Below are 19,295 nucleotides of genomic sequence, written 5' to 3' on the forward strand. Positions count from 1 at the left end.
TTTGGAAGAAGTTGAGGGGCTGAAGACCTCAGTGGAGGAAGTAAATGAAGATGTGGTGGAAATAGCAGGAGAACTAGGAATGGAGCCTGAGATATGATTGCATTACTGCAATCTTGTGATCAAACTTGAATGGATGAGGAGCTGCTGCTTATGGATAAGCAGAGTGTTTTCTTGGGATGAATATCTAAGCCTGAAGATGCTGTGAAGATTGTTGAAATGACAACAAAGGATTTAGAAGATCCTGTAAACTCGATAAAGCCATGGCTGGGTTTGAAAGGATTGCCTCTAATTTTGAAAAGCTCCACTGTGTGTAAAATGCTGTCAAACAGCATCACATGCTTCAGAGAAATCATTCATGAAAGGAAGAGTCCATCGATTTGGCAAACTTCACCGTTGTCTTATTTTAAGAAATTGCTACAGCCACCCTCACCTTCAGCAACCCTCACCCTGATCAGTCAGCAGTCCTTAACATTGAGGCAAGACCTCCACCCGCGGGGGAAAATAAATTGCAACTTGCTGGAAGCTCAGATTATGGTGAGCATTTTGGTGGTGGTGCGTAATATTTTTAAATTAAGCTATGCATGCTGCTTTTAGGTATAATGCCACTGCACACTTAATAGACAATAATGTAAATCTAACTTTTATATACACTGGGAAACCATAACACTAATTTGACTCACCTTATTGTGGTGATCTAGAACCAAATCCACAGTAACTGTAAACAAATTTTTCATGTCTAAAATTTCTTCATCATGGAAAAATGCCTCCCCCATTCCATAGAAGTTATAATCATTCCATGAAGAGGGATAGTAGAGTTTTGTCCTTCTCCACAATGCCACTAGCCCCATACGTAGACATATAACATAAACTAGCCAACCAGACCTTTGCCAGAGCTATAGGAAAGATCTTTTTGATATGCGTACCAGCTGAAGAGAGCCACGCCAAGAGGTGGACAGAGTAAGCGCTATTATTTGAACCTCCAGATCAAACCACACTTTTTTGAGCTTTCTATATTCAAGCCAAAAATAATTTTCTGTCTAAGCTGGTTTGATTTGGGTTTCTGTCAATTACCACTTAAAGAGTACTAATGCAAAATTCTTTTCTAAAATATCTTATTTCTTTGGACTTCTTAAATTGAGACTACTAGATGTAGTCTATTACCTGTATCCATCACTTTCATATTACGGTCTACTAGCTCCTACTATAAAATGGGTTAACAGTATCTACTTTAGAAAAAACTTTATGAAGATTAAATGAGCTAAAGCACATACATAAAAACACCAACTGCCAGGCCTGGCACTCAACAAATATCACTTCTCTTCCCTGTTTCTCCATAGCATTTCCAAAACATTAACAGCAACAATTTGAGCCTTTACAGTTCTATTTTTCATGTATCACCTCATTTAATCTATGCAATCACCAGAAGGTAGGTACTATCATTAGTTCCATCCTATAGAGGAGGAAAAGAAGGTGCAGAGAGGTTTTGTAGCTTATCTAAGGATATATACATTGTGGGAGAGCTGGGGTACAAATGATCACATTATGCGATAAAAGTCCTGTGTTTTCTGAATTTCATTTTTGCTGTGAGGCTTACTGCATAGTTAGAACTTTCCTTGCTTTATTCAGTATTAAGTGCAGATCTAAGAGGCACAATATATTTAGATGTTTCATGATAATTTAGGTTTTTTTTTTATCTTGTGCAAAGTGTAGTGTCTATATATGTACATACCTATTTTTCAATTATACCATAAAAGAACCTCAATAAGCTATGAGAACAGCTAATGTTTACTGAGCACTTATAATGTGCCAGGCATCCTGCCAAGCATTAACCTAAGTATTTCACTCATCCTTCATAACTACTTTAAAAAGTATTAAACAAGAGCAGTAACAGCTGAGCAAACCCAAGGACATTCAGAGAGTGGGTAGGAGGGCAGAGATGGAAATGTGTGCAGCCTGGCTTACTGTGCTCTGCATTCACGGTGAGGGCAAGGGCAGGGTTATCTTACTCTCCTGGCACCTACTACTTGCAGGGCACCCAGTTAATGAATGACTGACTGCATGCTCTTTACTAAAAAAGAGAGCACTTTCAAATGATATAAAAGGTGACTTTAATGTGAAAGGGGCATTTGTTGTGCAGAAAGGAAAAAGCTTTAAAGGCAGATCTTTTCTTGACAATTTATAGTTCCCTTTTTAATCCTAAAAATCCCACATTGTTACTGGTAACACACATTTCCCTTCCCCTTTTCATCAAGCAGATCTGCATGCTGTATCCAACTAACACCCAATCAGGGCTGCCAGAAGGTGAGTATGTCTGATAGGAGATGGAGAGGAATATCAGAAAAACAGTGAGTCAGCCATGAAGTAAGTTTATTTTATGATTCAATTTAATCCTCCTTACCCCCACCTTTTTTATATTATGAGCAATATATGCCATTAGGATAGCTATTAAGGGTGAAAGGATTAATTAAAACTATAATTATCTGATAAGACTAGCATACTGTCTAACCTGATTTAGGGCAAATGCATCTACTTCAATTAAAAATACTGGACAGGAAAAAAAAAGAATAATGAAATAAAAATTAACTATGCAGGTCCTGTTTCTACCATGAATTTCCTAAATGACCTGAGGTATCATTCAAACAAAGAGCCATAGTGTGTTTTGAGATTTTATTAGTTAAAACTGAGTTCTGAGTACAAATAACAAATTTAACTTGACAATTAGAAAAAAAAGATTTACTCTGAGGTTTGTTCATAAAGAAAAACCTGTTCTGTACATTTTAATCTCTAATTTTAATGCCTAACACCATAATGCTTCTAAGTCTATAACTTAATTTTAGGTTTAATTTTAATAATTCTGTCTTATTATATTTGGTGAAAGAGACAAAAACATTATGTAGAGAAAAAGCAAGAGACTAATTAAAATGACTTGAATATAAAATTTTACTGAACGGCTTTTAAATTAGAATACTTTTGGCAGAAAAATTAGCAGCTATGAACAAAATTAACATTACATAATATTTTATCAAGAACTGCATTACAATATTGCGGTTTACATATATTAGAATGATTTGCAACATACTAAAAGCTTATTTATATCAGACATAAAAATCTCTTCGCTAAAACAATTTTTTAATGTAGTTTAGCACTTTTGGGAGATTCAGTTCCCAATAAATGACAGTAACACAATTTAGAAGATGAAAGATAGCATATCTTTTCATTAGAGACCTATCCAGGTAAGTCTTGCCAAATAGTTATGAAATTATATTCAATAATAAGCATTCATAAGAACTCAAAACAGTAACTCTGGTCCCCTCATCAGTATATATGCTTGGCATCAAAAATCATATTAGTGAAAACATACTAAATTTTTCTAGGGAAAAAAGCTCATTTTAGAGCAAGTGTCAATCTACATTTTTTAATACTTTTCCTGACACACTGTTTCCACCACTCTTCATTTTAACAGCGTTTTCTCCATGGGTGGTATATTACTGCTTCTTAAAGACCAATCATACCCAGCATAATCCAAAGTCATCAACTCCTCTGCAGCTGAAGTAAGCTACAAACAGCAAAAGACCAATGCATTTCAATAGAAAACATCCAACAAGGCAGAACCCATCTCAAAAAACATTTTTAACCAAAGGTTGCTTTAAAATTAGTCCTATCAACCCAACAGTATTACATTATCAGTATCGTTGGTTTTGACAGTAAGTTTCAACCTTAAAAGTATATATTATAATTTCCAAGTTAAGGATTACACTGGAAACATAATTGAGTTGAGAAATCTTTCTGTATTAAATAGGATGAAATTTCTTTAATTTCATGTATTTGGGTATGAAATCTCATACCCAGTCACTGAGCTATAGAATATAGGAGAAGGAGGTAAAGGATTACTGATTACACTGTACCCAAGCCTCTGGGAGTCATGAGAGAATTATCCATGCAAACAGACGAATGTCTTCTGAATTCAACCTAATATGTTAGCACAGTTGTAGGTAAGCCATTTAGTGCACCTCTTAAGTGGGAAATCCCTGTGTTGTCACTGCTTCCACTTAAGAGTAGCTAAGCTTTGCTCTGTAAGAAAGGGACCCCTGTCCCATCCACAGAGGACAGGAATCCTAAGTAGCACCAATGCTCCACCATCTGAGAACTATGCTTCCCAACCCAGAGCATCTCACCTTTAATTTCCACTCCACAACTGGGGAAGACTATATTTAGCTCAGTGAGGACATGACCAAAAACTAAGTAAATAAATAGGGATAAAAATAGAAAATAAATATGAACTCCATTGGAGTAAAACTTCCTATAGAGGTGATTAAGAGGTTAAAAAACTATTTGTGAATAAAAAGTCAAAACCAAGTAAAATACATCTCTATTTTTGGTTTCATTCAAAAGAGTCTCCTTCATTCTTGGCAAACTAGCTATGTGGTATGATATGATCTACTTCTTTTCATTTACACTGTATCTATTAAAAGTCATTCCTTAATAAGGACTTTTTAATATTAAAAATTCTAAAGGTTTATAATAAATATTGTATTAAAATACTTTAATATTTACAATTGGAAAAAATGTATACTGTAGTCAGTCATCTCAAGGCTACTTCTTCAATTTCATCTTCTACAGTTTCAACTGCTTTTACTGCTGGTTTACTGTTTGCATGTTTTAACCGGTGTCTACTTGGATTAAAACTTCTTCCTTCACTGAGGAAAAAGTCATCATCTTCATCATGTTCTCTATCCCTGCTGCTCTTATCCCCAGGAAGAAAATTTAGAGGGTCAAAGTCTCCTTTGCTGATAGCCAAAGAATTTGGGTCACTGCTTTTAGAGGAAATGGTGCTGCTGCCACTGGCACCAAATAGCTGTTCCATCAGATTAGCTTTTTTCTCTCTTCTTGTAATTAAATCTACGCTGTCTTTACTAAGTTTCTCTATATTGTTTCTTTGGACATCTAAAAGGCCACTCTTTTGGCTAAATGGATTTGACTTCCCTGATGTTTTTGCAAATGAAGGCACATAACTGCCAAATGCAAGTTCATTTGGAGAGGCTGGGCTTCTAATATTTCCCAGATTCTGAACATCTCCTTTTGTAGTGAAAAGGCTGATGTCTTGCAGATGATGCCCATTATATATTCTCTCTGAGGATTCAGAGGACATGTACGTTTTGGGGGTTCTCTCTAGGGAGGGCAGTTTTGATTCCAAATCAGGTAGCAATGGCAGAGGAGGGCATTTTGTATTCCTCGAATCTTGGAGTTCTCTGTTGATTTCATTCAGTTTAGCAAGTAGCATTTCTCTCTTCAGCCTTTCTTCTTCCTCTTCTTCCAATTTATCAATATTCTGAATTTGGTACATTTCCATTTGGTATCTTCCAGTTTCCAATGTGGGCTTTTCTTCTCTCTCCAGCAAAGAGATCTTCTCTTTTTGCCTTTTAGCAGGTTCTTCTCTTTCCCACTCTGTATGAAATCAAATTTTAAAAAGGGGATTTTACAGCAGATATTTTTAAGCAGGAAAACTCAATTCTTATCTTTTACAAAATGGTGTATCTAATTTAGTTATTAGTACAGTGAGAATGAACACCACGAATTTCACTGCTACACTTTATATTCTGGAATTCAGAAAATATACTTAATGTGTATTGCATTTAAAATTCACATTTATAGGACAAATTTTATCTCCAGTGTAGAGGTGAGGAAGAAGGTTCTCTATTTTTTATACTTAATATAAGTGCTTTACACTGAATGGAAGGTGATTGATGGATGGAGTTTAGTTCAAACTTAAATTGAACCTCTGGATGCATACACTGAGAAGAATACAACATCACTTATATAGTATTGAGTGAAGATACCTTAAGTTGGGTATCAGAACACTTCAGATAAAAAAAAAACACTTCAGATAAACCTCAAATAAGGAATATTCTATTTTTTAAAGTGGGTCTTTATTCTTCAAAAGTGTTAATCTCATGAAATATTTAAAGAAGACTAAAGAGATAGGAGACCTAAATGTAATTCATAATCATATCTATAAAGGACAATACTGTGTCAACTAATAAAACTGTAATATGGATAGCAGATTTGAGAAATATGTTGTATCAAAGTTAAATTTTCTGAAGTTGAAAACTATACTGCAATGATGCAAGAAAAATCCTTATTTTGAAAAAATACACATGGATGTATTTTAAGGTATGGGCATGAGGTATATACAACTTACTCTTAGTAACCTTAGTAAATGGCATATATTCTCACTGATGTTAGAGATCATTCCATACAAATTCCAGGAAAAAAAAAATAAAGTTGAAAAGAAGGGGCCAGTCTTCTGTTACTTTCTTTTCCTGTTACCTAGACACAACTGACCATAAGACATTTCTATTCTATGCTTTCTAGATGAAAGCATCTGTGACTTACCCAATAGTAATTTATTTTCTACTTCAAATGTTACATTGTTTTAAACACACACAAATATACAATCACTAATTTAAGCAACAATTGAATCATAATTTTATGTTCTATTAACTTTAAGAAGAGGATTTCTCTGTAAGCAGCTTCCATAAAACTAATGAACTATATGCAGATGCTCAGACAGGGATTCCTTTCGCCCATACCGATAAGACATTTTATCCAGATGGAAATGAATTTATTCCTGAACTTCATTTTCAGTATCTGAAACTATGTAAGTTGGTTCACTAAACTTCCACACTACCGGTTGAACATGGTAAAGATTTACTTTACATACTAAATCAAAAGAAAACTTACAGGAATATATTTAGGATTTCACAATTCATTGATGTTAATGTCTGGGCTAGTGTACAGACTGGAATCTCAAGGGCAAGCCAATAAAGTGCACTGTCTTTCAGTTACCTCTTCATCAAGCTTTAGTTAACATACACACAAAAATTTTCTCTTTTATCTCAATTCTACTTCATCTGAATTTTCCAAAAGGTAACTTGTCCTTATTCCCTAACCCCAAATACCAACTTGAGTTATATTTTTTCTTTCCTTAGTAACTTTATTCAAATGTTTGTGATTCCTAATAGACCACCTACTACCATTATATCGACCTTTTCTTATTCTGTATAACCAATTCACTATTCAGCTGGAAAATACTCAGGGATGCTAACACTTTCTTTACTAAAGGATTCTGATTCATCACTTGATTAAACTCTTTCTTACCATCCTCCAGCTTCTCAACCTCCTGTTTTACAACATGGAGTCCTTGATCTTTGACAAATTTTTCTTCTCTTTTCACAGCTGAGTTTAGAATCCCTGCTTCTTCATGTTTACCTCTCTCTTGAAATTCCAGGTCCTATTACATATTTTTTTAAAAAAATGCAAGTCCACATGTCAAAAGGGGAAAATGCTATTTAAATATCATAGAGTCATCTCCCATTAAGTATGACACCAACTAAGTTAGAAATTAAAGCACATTTTAATTTAATAAAGCAGTAAGTCACAACCCCTGAAAGATGCTTCAAAAGCACACAAGATTATTTGCTTTAGTTAAAAATTTTTTTTAAAAGTGTAAGATATATCAAATCAATATCATGGAATTAAAGCCAATAACCAACATAAAATACTGAATAGACATGTTTCAGAAGTATCTTTCCTTTGCACATATCACAACCAAATCTGATTAATTCTGTTAACCGGAAAAGGCTATTAACCAACTATAGAGGCCATGTGAGGAGGTGCTGCTGAACTATATAATACAGGAAGTAACAATTGCATTCCATCTTTCAAATTTATACTTACTATTTCTAAAGTCTTTAGTAAATTTCATAATATTTAAATCAAATAAAAATGTAAGATTAAAATTACTTGTTTCTTATGGTCCCTTTCATGTGTAATTTTTCTGAGTAAAAGTAAATACCTATTATTAGTACAGCAGAGGATTGTCCCCTAGTATCAATTTCCTTGTTTTCCTTTTAGTTACAGAATCCCTTGAGTTTTAGCAGGGCATACAGATGCTCAACTGGAGACTACATTTGCTACTCTCCCTTGGAGCTAAATAGGACCGAAGGGATGTGAGTCAAAATATGTATGCAACTTCTGATCACATAAAAATAAAAGCTTCTTGCCCTCCATTTCCTTGTTCCTCCTTCTCATAAAGGTGGTGAGCCAGTTCCAACCATACTCTTTAAGGTGGAAGAACAGTAAGACAGAGGATGACTACCAAGGAACAAAGCTGTTTACCTATCATGAACTACCCACTGACCTTCAATCTATTATAAAAGAAAAAAGACTTGTATGTTACTTGAACCACTGTATGCTGGGTCTCTTTCCAACAGCAAATTAGTTTGGACTTTAATAATGTTCCCATTTGCTGAGACCCTTTAAAATGGCAGGATCAGTCTTAAGAGCTTTATAAACTTTGTGATTAGTTATTACCACAACCTGAAGGGTAGCCCATTCCTGTTTTATAGAGTAGGAAATAGAGGCTCCAGGAAGTCACACAAACTAAAATGTTAGAACCAGAATCTAATTAAAAAGCAGTGCTAACTCCAAGGCTATACTCTCTTCATTATATTAGATTGCTGCTCCTCATGCTGAATCCTACAAAGGATCTTTTAAAGAATGATTTTGCTATTCCACACTTTACCCTCTTTAAAAAGACAACATGATCTACTTTCAATGATAGTGAAAATATAGAAAGAAGGACACTTAGCAGATAGCTACTCAGGAACCAAGTCAGACCATTCTTTCTGTTTTATACCACAAGAAAAGATCTCTGGGTCTCTGGGAAACTTACAAGGCACAAAAACAGGAATATATGAAATATGCTGGATCCCTGGTAAACTGTTCTCTTTGGAATTTAAACTATAAATACAAAATATAGAACCCTCTTAGAGAAAAGAACATACTGGTATTCAGTTTATAAGTCCTTTTAAATGAAGGTCCAAGACAGACCCCCCTGAATTTCACTCTAATTTGAATGTTCTACAGTCAGATTCTGCTGTAATTACTTTGTTCAACATTCAGCTAATCTGTAAAATTCTCATATAATAGGAGGCAAAAAAAAGGGGGGGGGACAAATTAAAAAAATCATTTGAAAACCAGTAAAAGTTACTATTAAATGTAAAAGCAAGGAGGATTTTTAGAGATTATCTGGGTACATAAAAGGTAAGAAACCTCTCTCTCTGGGGATCTGAGTGGCTTAGTCAGCTAAGTGTCTGATTCTTGACTTCAGCTCAGGTCATGATCTCAGGGTTGTGAGATCAAGCCCTGCTTTGGGCTCTGCACTAAGCGTGGAGCCTACTTAAGGTTCTTTCTCTCCTTCTCCCTCTCTGATCATTCTCTCTCTCTCAAAAAAAAGAAAGAAAAAAAAAGAAAAAGAAAAAGAAAAACCTCTATCTCCAACCCAGAAAGTACAACTAAACTTCTTGAAGCATCTGGAAGATCCAATGACAACTAAGAGTCCATCCAAAGGAATTTAATAAATCACTCTCTTTAAAAGGCTACTTGTACATTTACACAGATACAGCAGTAGCTTCACTGCTAACTTTTAAAATGTTTCATACCGTGTTTTTTAGGAATAACTTCAAACCTAGAGTTTAGTACCTAATCATGTTGCTAAACTCACCAACGTAAGACGTTCAGGTTTTTCCCATTTGTTTTCATAACACATAACTGTTTGTGGTGTTATAGGAAATTCTTCCAGCTCGAAGTCTTCACTGGTTTGTACTCCTTTTGTACACTGGTCTGTAAAATCACTCTGGCATGCAGCTACCATGAAAATTACAGAAGAATTTTCTAATCATATTGAACAGTGCTAAGATATATGGAATTTAACTACTATATGTTCACCATTTACATGAGATAATGCATGTTTTGCTCAGCTCTAGGACTACTCACTATTACTATTTCTGTTTCTAGGATTTACTGGCAATTAAGTAATTGAGAACAATTTAGACAGGTAAACCCTATTAAGCTTTTACAAAGTCTGTTTTTAACTTTCTGCAATTCAGAAAAGAAAAATTTATACTTTTGTTTAATAAAAAAAAGTAAAGATATGCATAATAATACCAAAGTGTTTATGAGTGAAATGAAATGACAGCTGGGATTTACTTTAAAATGCTCTTAAAAAAAAAAAAAAAAACCTCTAGAAGTAGGAAAAAAATAGATGAAATAAGTTTAGTAAAATATGTAACTGTTAAAGCTAAGTGATGCATGAATGAAGATTCGTTATAATCAAACTCGTTTGGAGTATTCTTATTTTTATAAAAGTTTCAAAAATAAATTTTAAGAAAAAATTTGAACCTTAGGAAAAACAGAACAAGTTGACAGGATTTCTGAAAATTAACTATAAGGAAATTTAAATTTACTTCAATGAAGTTCTTTTCCTTTTGCCTTCCTTCTACTTTAGAATTATTTAATTTTACTATTAATAAGTGACACAATATGTGTTTCAATAATAATAGCTACTATACCATTTTTTCTTGATCTAAGTTCTTTTTCTTTCTTTGGAGAAGATTTTGGCAGCCGATTAGAATATATGTTTTTTATATCCAGTTCTCTCTCCTTTTCCTGAAAAGAAACCCAATACAATTTAGGATGTAGAGTTATCAGTTTGAAATAAAACAAAAATTCTCACCTTGTCAAATTGGAATATATTATACTATAATACTATAATGTCCTTACCAAGTTGGCATGTATTATATTGTATCTAGTTCAGTTTCCCTTCTTATCCACAGAATAACAGAAAGGAATGTCTCTAGGACATCTACGTTAGGACAATGATTTACCCTAAAAAGTGCAATATGTACGGGCAATCAAAATAAATATGGCAAAATTCATTTTCTATCCACTCTCACCTGATCTACTAGTGTCTTTAAATGTGATCCAAGTTTAGCAAGAGACCAAAATCATTTTGTTAGCATCTTTCAAACATAGGTTTTGAATTACAAGTTAAAAATTATACTTTTTTTTTTAAAAAACAGTGTTCTTTATCATTTTGAGGCTACGGCTCTTTCTGAGAATTTGATTGACAAAATGAAAATTCTATGTAAAATCACATTCAGTTTAGCACACAGTTTCCACCTATCAATGATATCTGGATACCTTTAAGAAAACTAAGTAATGTGAGTATTTCTTCTCAAAGCTGAAAATGAAGGACAATATTTGAAATAACTTTTAAAATAATCCTGGGGGTTATCTGAGGAAAAATATTGGGTTACTCAACCACTTAACAGAGAAAAACTCTAGTTCCAACAATTCCTTCCAGGATTTCATAACTTATTTCAGTTATATCAATCCTATTAGGATTATTGTTTCACTTTTGGCATTTGTCATAGTGATTATATTAACAAAACTTTTCTTTAAAAGTACTGAGAATAGAATTTTGTAAATTATATTGTACCAACTTACAAATGTGAGTGTTTTAAAATGCTGAGTGTTCAATATATTTTATATATATTATTCATTAAATAAATACATTCTTACTTTTAATTTGTGATACAGTTGTTGTAGCTCCTTTTGAAGGACTTTATTTTCATCATGAGCCTCATATGCTCTTTTCCTTTCAGCAAGCAATTGTCGTTGGAAACTGTTAGTACTCAGCTCAAGGTTTTTGGATAGTTCCTATGATGAGTATATGAACATAAAAAAAATAGTACTTGAGAATAACACTGCACTTAGCAGTGAAATAATGTTTTTAGTAGTACCATACAAGACCTACAAAGCAGGCTGCACGTAGTGTTCATGAACATAAAATAAACTGGAAAACAGATCTACCAACAATTTAGTAAGGTACTTTAGCCTATGTTTCCTTTTTTTTCCCTTTTCACAATGATTTGTAAATGAATTCTTGAGCATTTGCCTGAAGCATACATGAGTAATCATTTAGGTTGGTTGCAAACTCAGCCAAAGGATGTGATGAGAAACACTGGCTTTTGGGAATCATAGTTCAGGCAAATATATACCAAGACAGTTGCATAAAACTATATAGCACTATCCAAGGTGCAGAGATTACCCTGTAAAACATTTCTAGATAAAAATAGTAGTTCTACGTTCTTCAAACATTTTCCATAAAGTTTGTGAAAAAATTTAGGTTAAAACATTTTCTTTTAGGTGACATCAACATCATGGTGACATGAGTTATTCCTTTTTTCCCCACCTTTCAATTTATAACTAATCAGATCCATAAAGCAAACATGCATAATTAAACAAAAGCACTTCTGCACAGCATGTCAGGACACCTGAGAGAACCATCCATCTCTGCACCTGAAAGTGGGTGGACTAGACATCAGAGAAGGCTGTGGAACCAGGGGTGATGGTAAAGTGGCAGAAGTGGTGGCAGGCCCATATGACTTTTCTGGCAGGAGGTGGAAGTGTAAAGGTGTTAAGTGGGGATGTGCCCGGCCACATATGTGGCAGTTGAAGGGACCCTTTCTGAGGAGAGACCACAGTGACTGAGGGGAAGGAAAAGAAAGGGAAGGAGGCAAAGAAAACTGAAGGAATACCATTTCCTGCTGTATGCCCAGGATTCTGACAAGAGATCAATCGTGACCCTTTGGGAAACAACCTGAGTCAAGGATCCCCTAAGGGGAAATGGGCAGAGCATCAAGTGGTAAACACACACCTCCCTCCACTCTGCCACCACACCTTTTCCTTCCAGTCCACCAGCTTTTTTTTTTTCTTAATTGTATAATTGTTTTTCTCATATGTATTTTATCTGAAGGCCCCTGATTCTCTCAGTACTATTTATTACGTATGTAGACCCTTCTGGTCCCTGAGAATGACTTAAGATCTTTAAATAGCACAAAGAACAACTGGGAACTTGAGTACTAACTAGATATTTGAAATATTAAAATGTTAATTTTTTAGACATTATTCTTGGTATTGGTTAATGGCACTGTGTTTTTAAAGTCTTCGTATTTTAAAGAGATACAAGGTAAAATATTTATGAATACAACAATAAGATATCCAAGATCTACGTCCAAATACTACAGAGAGGTGGGAGAGAGTATATATGAAAAGTGTATCCTATAAGGTAGCATTTAAAAAAATTATTCTTTATTGAAGTATAGTTGACACACAATGTTACATTAGTTTCCAGTGTACCACATAGTGGTTCCACAATTCTATATCTTATGTTGTGCTCACGACAACATCTCATCATACAATGCTATTACAATACCATTCACTATATTCCCTATGCTGTACTCTTTATTCCCAGGACTTATTCATTGCATAACTGGAAGTCTGTATCTCCTACTACAATTCACTCATTTTGCCTATCTCACTACCACTCTCCCTTCTGGCAACCATCAGATTAATCCCTGTCTTTATGGATCTGTTTTTGCCCTCCTTAGGCCCGATCACCTATTTAACCCATCTCCCCCCACCTACCTCCCCTCTAGCAACCCTCAATTTGTTCTCTATAGTTAAGTATCTGTTTTATGGTTTGTGGCCCCCCTTTTCCCATATTAATTTGTAAATGGAATCGTTTTTTTAATTTCACTTTCTGCTACTTTGTTATTAGCATATAGAAACACAACTGACTTCTGCATATTTTGTATCCTCCAACTTCACTGAATTTATTCTAATAGTTTTTGGTGGAGTTTTTAGTATTTTCTATGTATGGTATCATGTCATCTGCAAACAGTTACATGTTTAACTTCTTACCAATTTGGATGACTTTTATTTCTTGTCTGATTGCTGTACCTAGGTCTTCTAGTACTATCTTATACAAAAGTGGCAAGAACAAGACATCCTTGTCTTGTTACTGATCTTAAAGCTCTGTTTTTATCCACTGAGTATGATGTTAAACTCTAAGTTTGTCATATATGGCCTTTATTATGTTATATTCCCTCTATACCCACTTTTTGAGAAATTTTATCATGAATGGATGTTGAATTTTGTCAAATGCTTTTTCTGCAGTTACTGAGCTGATTGTATGATTTTTATCGATCACTTTGTTAGTATTGTGTATCATGTTGATTGATTTTTGAGTATTAGACTGCCCTGATATCCTGGAGTAAATCCCACTTGATCATGGTAATTTTTAAAAATATATTGAATGTGGTTTGCTAATATTTTATTGAGTATTTTTTTTTTGCATCCATGTTCATCAAGGATATTACTGGCCGGTAGTTTTCTATTTTTTAGGGTCCTTGGTTTTGATATCAAGGTAATATGACCTTATAGAATGTATCTGGAAGCTTTCCCTCTTATACTTTTTGGAAGTTTGAGGAGAATAGGTATTAACTCTTCTTTAAAGGTCGGTAGAATTCACCTGGCCCTGGACTTTTATTTGTTGAGAGTTTTTAAATTACAGATTCAATTTTGTTACTAGTAATCAGTCTATTCAAACCTCCTACTTCTTCCTAATTCAGTTTTAGAAGATTGTTATGTTTCAAGAAATTTATCCATTCTTCTAGGTTGTCCAATTTGTTGGCATATAATTTTTTCATAGTATCCTTCTCATAATCCTTTACTATCTCTGTGGTGTCATTTGTTACTTCTCTTTCATTTCTGATTTTATTCATTTAGGTCCTCTTTTTCTTGATGTGTCTGGCTAAAGGTTGATCAAATTTATTATTCTTTTTAAAAGCCAGTTCTTGGTTTCATTGATCTTTTCTATTGTTTTTAAGTCTCTATTTCATTTATTTCCATTCTAATTGTTATTATTTTCTTCCCTCTACCGGCTTTAGGCTTTGTTCTTTTCCTAGTTCTTTTAGGTAAAAGGTTATATTATCTGAGATTTTCTTGTTTCTTGAGGTTGGCCTTTATCACTACACTATAAATTTCCCTCTTACACCCGCTTTTGCTACATCCCAAATATTCTGAAACATTGTGTTTTCATCTGCAGTTGCCTCTGTGTATTTACTTCCTCTGTGATTTCTTCCTTGACCCCTTATTTCATAGCATGTTGTTTAGCTTCCTCTTTCATATTTTTTCATATTATTTTTTTAAAATAGATTTTATTTATTTATTCATGACAGAGAGAGAAAAGGCAGACACAGGCAGAGGGGGAGAAGCAGGCTCCATGCAAGGAGCCCAATGCAGGACTCGATCCTGGGACTCCAGTATTACACTCTGGGCCAAAGGCAGACGCTCAACCACTGAGCCACCTGGACGTCCCCATACTCTTTTTTTTGTAACAGATTTCTAGTTTTATATCATTGTGGTCAGAAAAGAATGCATGATATGAATTCACTCTTAAATTTCCTGAGACTTGGTTTGTAGCCTAATGTGATCTGTCCTGGTGAATGTTTTACATGTACTTGAAAAGAATGTATATTCTGTTGTTTTGGGATGGAATGTTCTGTTAGGTCCATCTGGTCTAATATGTCAGCTCAGGCACTGATTTTCTGCCTAGATTATCTATCCACTGATGTAAGTGGGGTGTTCAAATCCCCACCTGTTATTATACTGTCCATTTCTCCATTTATGTCTATTAGATTACATTATATATTACATTATATGTTTCATGTATTTAGAGCACCAATGTTCAGTGCATAGATAATTACAATTGTTATATATCTTCTTCTTGGATAACCCCTTTATTATTTGTAATAAGAGACAAAGAAGGGCATTATACGTCTATTTTAAATTGTATTTTGTTTGATATAAGTATTGCTACCCCAGCTTTTTTATTTTCACTTCCATTTGCACTGGAATGATCTTTTTCGCCTCTCTTCACTTTGTCCGTACCTTTAGATCTGAAGTGACTCTCTTATAGGCAGCAAATAAAGGAGTCTTGTTTTTAACCATGCCTCCCATCCTCTCCCTACCATGTCTTTTGATTTGAGCATGTAGGCCATTTACAATTAATCATGAATATGTATGTGCTCTCTTTCCTTCAGATTGATGACTGATTTAGTGTTTTGTTACTTTCTCCTTATTTTCTTGTGTATCTATTATAGGTTTTGGATTTGTGGTTACCATAAGGTTTGTATATAACATGCTAAGTACACGTACCCAGTGTTAAATTGATGGTCACTTAAGTTCAAACACATTCTAAAATAACTTCATTTTTACTTCTCCTTCCATGTTTTATGTATATGTTATCATGTTTTACATATTTCTATTTTGTTTGCCCTTATTTAATATTTTAGTTAAAATTAATTTTGCTATTTTTGTCTTTTAACCTTCATACTAGCTTTGGAAGTAACCCAAGACTGACTCAGTCCCCACCCATTTTACCTCCAGCCATCATCTAAACAGAGCAGGCCCAGCATGGAGTGCCCTGGGAACCACAGCCTATGTCAGACATAACTTCAGCCAGTTAACCTAAAGCACCAGGAACACACAATCTACACAAGATATGACCATATACAAGACCACTCCTGCAAATTTATGTAAAGTAGCTATTCTGCTATTTCTACAAACACAGAAAGTCAAGGAAATGAAGAGAAAGAGAAATATGTTACCAATGAAAGAACAAGACAAAAACCTCAGAAAAAGAACTATATGAAACAGATAAACCAATTTAGCTAACAAAGAATTCAAAGTAATGATTATAAAGATGCTCACACTGAAGAGTAGAAGAACTCAGAATTTCAACACAGATAAAAAATTTAAGAACCAATCAGACTTGGTTCCTGTCCAAGATGGCAGAGGAGTAGGAGACCTTAATTTTCTCTGGTTCCAGGAATTCAGCTAGATAGCTATCAAATAATTCTGAACACCTGCAAACTCAACTGGAGCTCTAAGAAAAGAATTGCTGCAATTCTACAAATAGAAAAGCGGCCACTTTCTGCAAAGTAGGAGGTGTGGAGAAGCAAATCCGAGGCAATACATGGGAAGGAGGAAGGAGCCTCTGCAGCAGCTACTGGAAAGTGATATATCAGCAGAGCACAAAATTGGAACTTTTAGAAGTCGGCTCCGGTGAGGGAAAGGTGCTCTGGTAGCAAAATAGGACAGAATCCTAGGTGGGACAGTGTGGTCTCAGGATCCCCAAGGTCACTGAAAGAACAGGGGTGCCTAAGTGCATCAGAGCAGGAAATCCGACTGCATCAGCAAGCCCAGGAGTGGGCTCTTGGCTAGGTCTTGCCACAAACCACAAACTGTGGCACAGTTGTCCTGCTCTCCAGGACAGGGCCCAGCAAACAGCAGAACCTCAGTGAGAGCCCCCCTCCAAGGGGAGTGGTGCAGGTGCATGGTGCAGGACCCTACAGGGTTTGGAGACTCACAATTGAGGTCAAGTGCCTGAAACAGAAATGATCAGTCATAGGCCAGCTGAGCACAAAGTGTGGACAGAGACAGGAGTGACTGATTTTCCCTGAGGAGCATGGAGAGTGCCTGAACTCCAGAGCTGGAGACTGGGAGGCTACTATCTTCACCCTCATCCTCTAAAGCAGGTAGAAAGCCTTTAGGGAGCAAAAGCCACATAGAACAATCCAGAACAGATTACTTAGCCTGACCCCCTGGCAAGGGCAGTGCAGATCCACCTGGGGAGAGGAGAGATACCTGAGAATCAGTGTAACAGGCCCCTTCCCCAGAAGATCAGCAAGAACATTCAGCTAAGACCAAGTTTACAGATCACACAGAAGTGGAAAACCCCAGTGCTAGGCAAATATAGAGAATTTGTGTTTTTTTTTCTCATGATTCCTTAGTCTTCCAATTTAAAAACTTTTTCTTTTTCCTTTGCAACCAATTTCTATCAACTCTTTTAAGTCTTTTTAAATTTTCATTAAAAAGATTTTTTTTAAAGATTTATTCACAAGAGACACAGAGAGAGAGAGAGAGAGAGAGAGAGAGAGAGAGAGAGAGAGAGAGAGGCAGGCACAGACACAGGCAGAGGGAGAAGCAGGCTCCATGCAGGGAGCCCAACGTGGGACTCGATTCCGGTCTCCAAGATCACGCCCTGGGCTGAAGGCACTGCTAAACTACTGAGCCACCCAGCTTCCCTTAATTTTCATTTTTATAGTTACACTATCTCCTTTTATTGTAATTTTATTTTTGTACACATAAGTTTTTCTTTCTTTACAATTTTAGGATGCAGTTTCTTCTAACAGACCAAAATACACAGAATCTAGTGTATTGCTCTGTTCTCTTCATTTGTCTGATTAAATTCTTTTTTTAAAAGTCTTTTTTAATTTTCATCTTTACAGTTACATTCTATCCTTACAATGTATTTAATTTTATTTTTGTGTATGTGTATAAATATATATATATATATAAAACCATATATATATTGGATAAAAAAGTAAATCCCATCAATATGCTTTCTGAAAAAGACTTATTTTAGACCCAAAGACACATTCAGGTTGAAGGTGAGGGGGTAGAAACCATTTATCATGCTAATGGACATCAAAAGAAAACTGGAGTAGGAATCTTTATATCAGACAAATTAGATTTTAAACCAAAGACTATAAAAAGAGATGAGAAAGCATACTTTATCATAATTAAAGGAGCTATCCAACAAGAATATCTAACAATTGAAAATATTTATTCCTCTAACACAGGAGCAGCCAATTATATAAACCAATTAACAAAATTAAAGAAACACGGTAATCGCAATACAATAATAGTAGGGGACTTTAACACCCCACTCATTGCGATAGAAAGATTATCTAAGCAGAAGATCAATGAGGAAACAAGGGCTTTGAATGATACACTGGACAAGATGGACTTCATAGATATACTCAGAGCATTCTATCCTAAAGCAACAGAATACACATTCTTCTCGAGTGCACAAGGAACATTCTCTAGAATAGATCTAGAATATCTAGATATAGATCACATACTGCATCATAAAACAAGTCTCAACTGGTATAAAAAGATTGGGATCATTCCCAGCATTATTTTCAGACCATAGTGCCTTGAAACTTGAACTCAATCACAAGAGGAAATTTGGAAATAACTCAAAATACATGGAGGTTAAAGAGCATCCTACCAAAGAATGAATGGATCAACAAGGAAATTAAAGAAGGATTTAAAAGAATTCATAGAAACAAACGAAAATGAAAACACTACTGTTCAAAACCTTTGGGATGCAACACTGGCGATCCTAAGAGGAAGTATATAGCAATACAAGCCTTTCTCAAGAAACAAGAAAGGTCTTAAATATACAATTTAATCTTATACCTAAGGAAGCTGGAGGAAGAACAGCAAATAAAGTCTAAACCTGGAAGGAGACAAAAATTAATAAAGGATAAGAGCAGAAATCAATGAAATAGAAACCAAAAAAGAAAGATTAACAAAACTAGGAGCTGGTTCTTTGAAAGTATTAATAAGATTGATAAACCCCTGGCCAGACTTATCAAAAAGAAAAGAGAAATAGATAAAATAAATAAATAAAATAAATATGTAAATAAATAAAATAAAATCGTGAATGAAAGAGAGATCACAACCAACACCAAAGA

The 19,295-nt window shown here is 34.8% G+C and overlaps 1 protein-coding gene across 1 annotated transcript in view; it reads right to left on the reverse strand.

Moving 5' to 3' along the window:
• Window positions 1-2,658: 2,658 nt before the first annotated feature.
• LCA5 (lebercilin LCA5) overlaps window positions 2,659-19,295 on the reverse strand; it is a 62,796-nt gene continuing 46,159 nt past the window's right edge. The window contains exons 5-9 of the mRNA XM_055329878.1: window positions 11,425-11,562; window positions 10,413-10,509; window positions 9,566-9,708; window positions 7,159-7,291; window positions 2,659-5,445 (exon numbers count right to left, since the gene is read on the reverse strand). Coding sequence (XP_055185853.1) covers window positions 4,583-5,445; window positions 7,159-7,291; window positions 9,566-9,708; window positions 10,413-10,509; window positions 11,425-11,562 — 1,374 coding nt within the window. The 3' untranslated portion in view covers window positions 2,659-4,582. The remainder of the gene's footprint in view (window positions 5,446-7,158; window positions 7,292-9,565; window positions 9,709-10,412; window positions 10,510-11,424; window positions 11,563-19,295) is intronic.

The sequence above is a fragment of the Nyctereutes procyonoides genome, unplaced genomic scaffold, assembly GCF_905146905.1.
Source record: "Nyctereutes procyonoides isolate TBG_1078 unplaced genomic scaffold, NYPRO_anot_genome, whole genome shotgun sequence".
Classification (NCBI taxonomy): domain Eukaryota; kingdom Metazoa; phylum Chordata; class Mammalia; order Carnivora; family Canidae; genus Nyctereutes; species Nyctereutes procyonoides.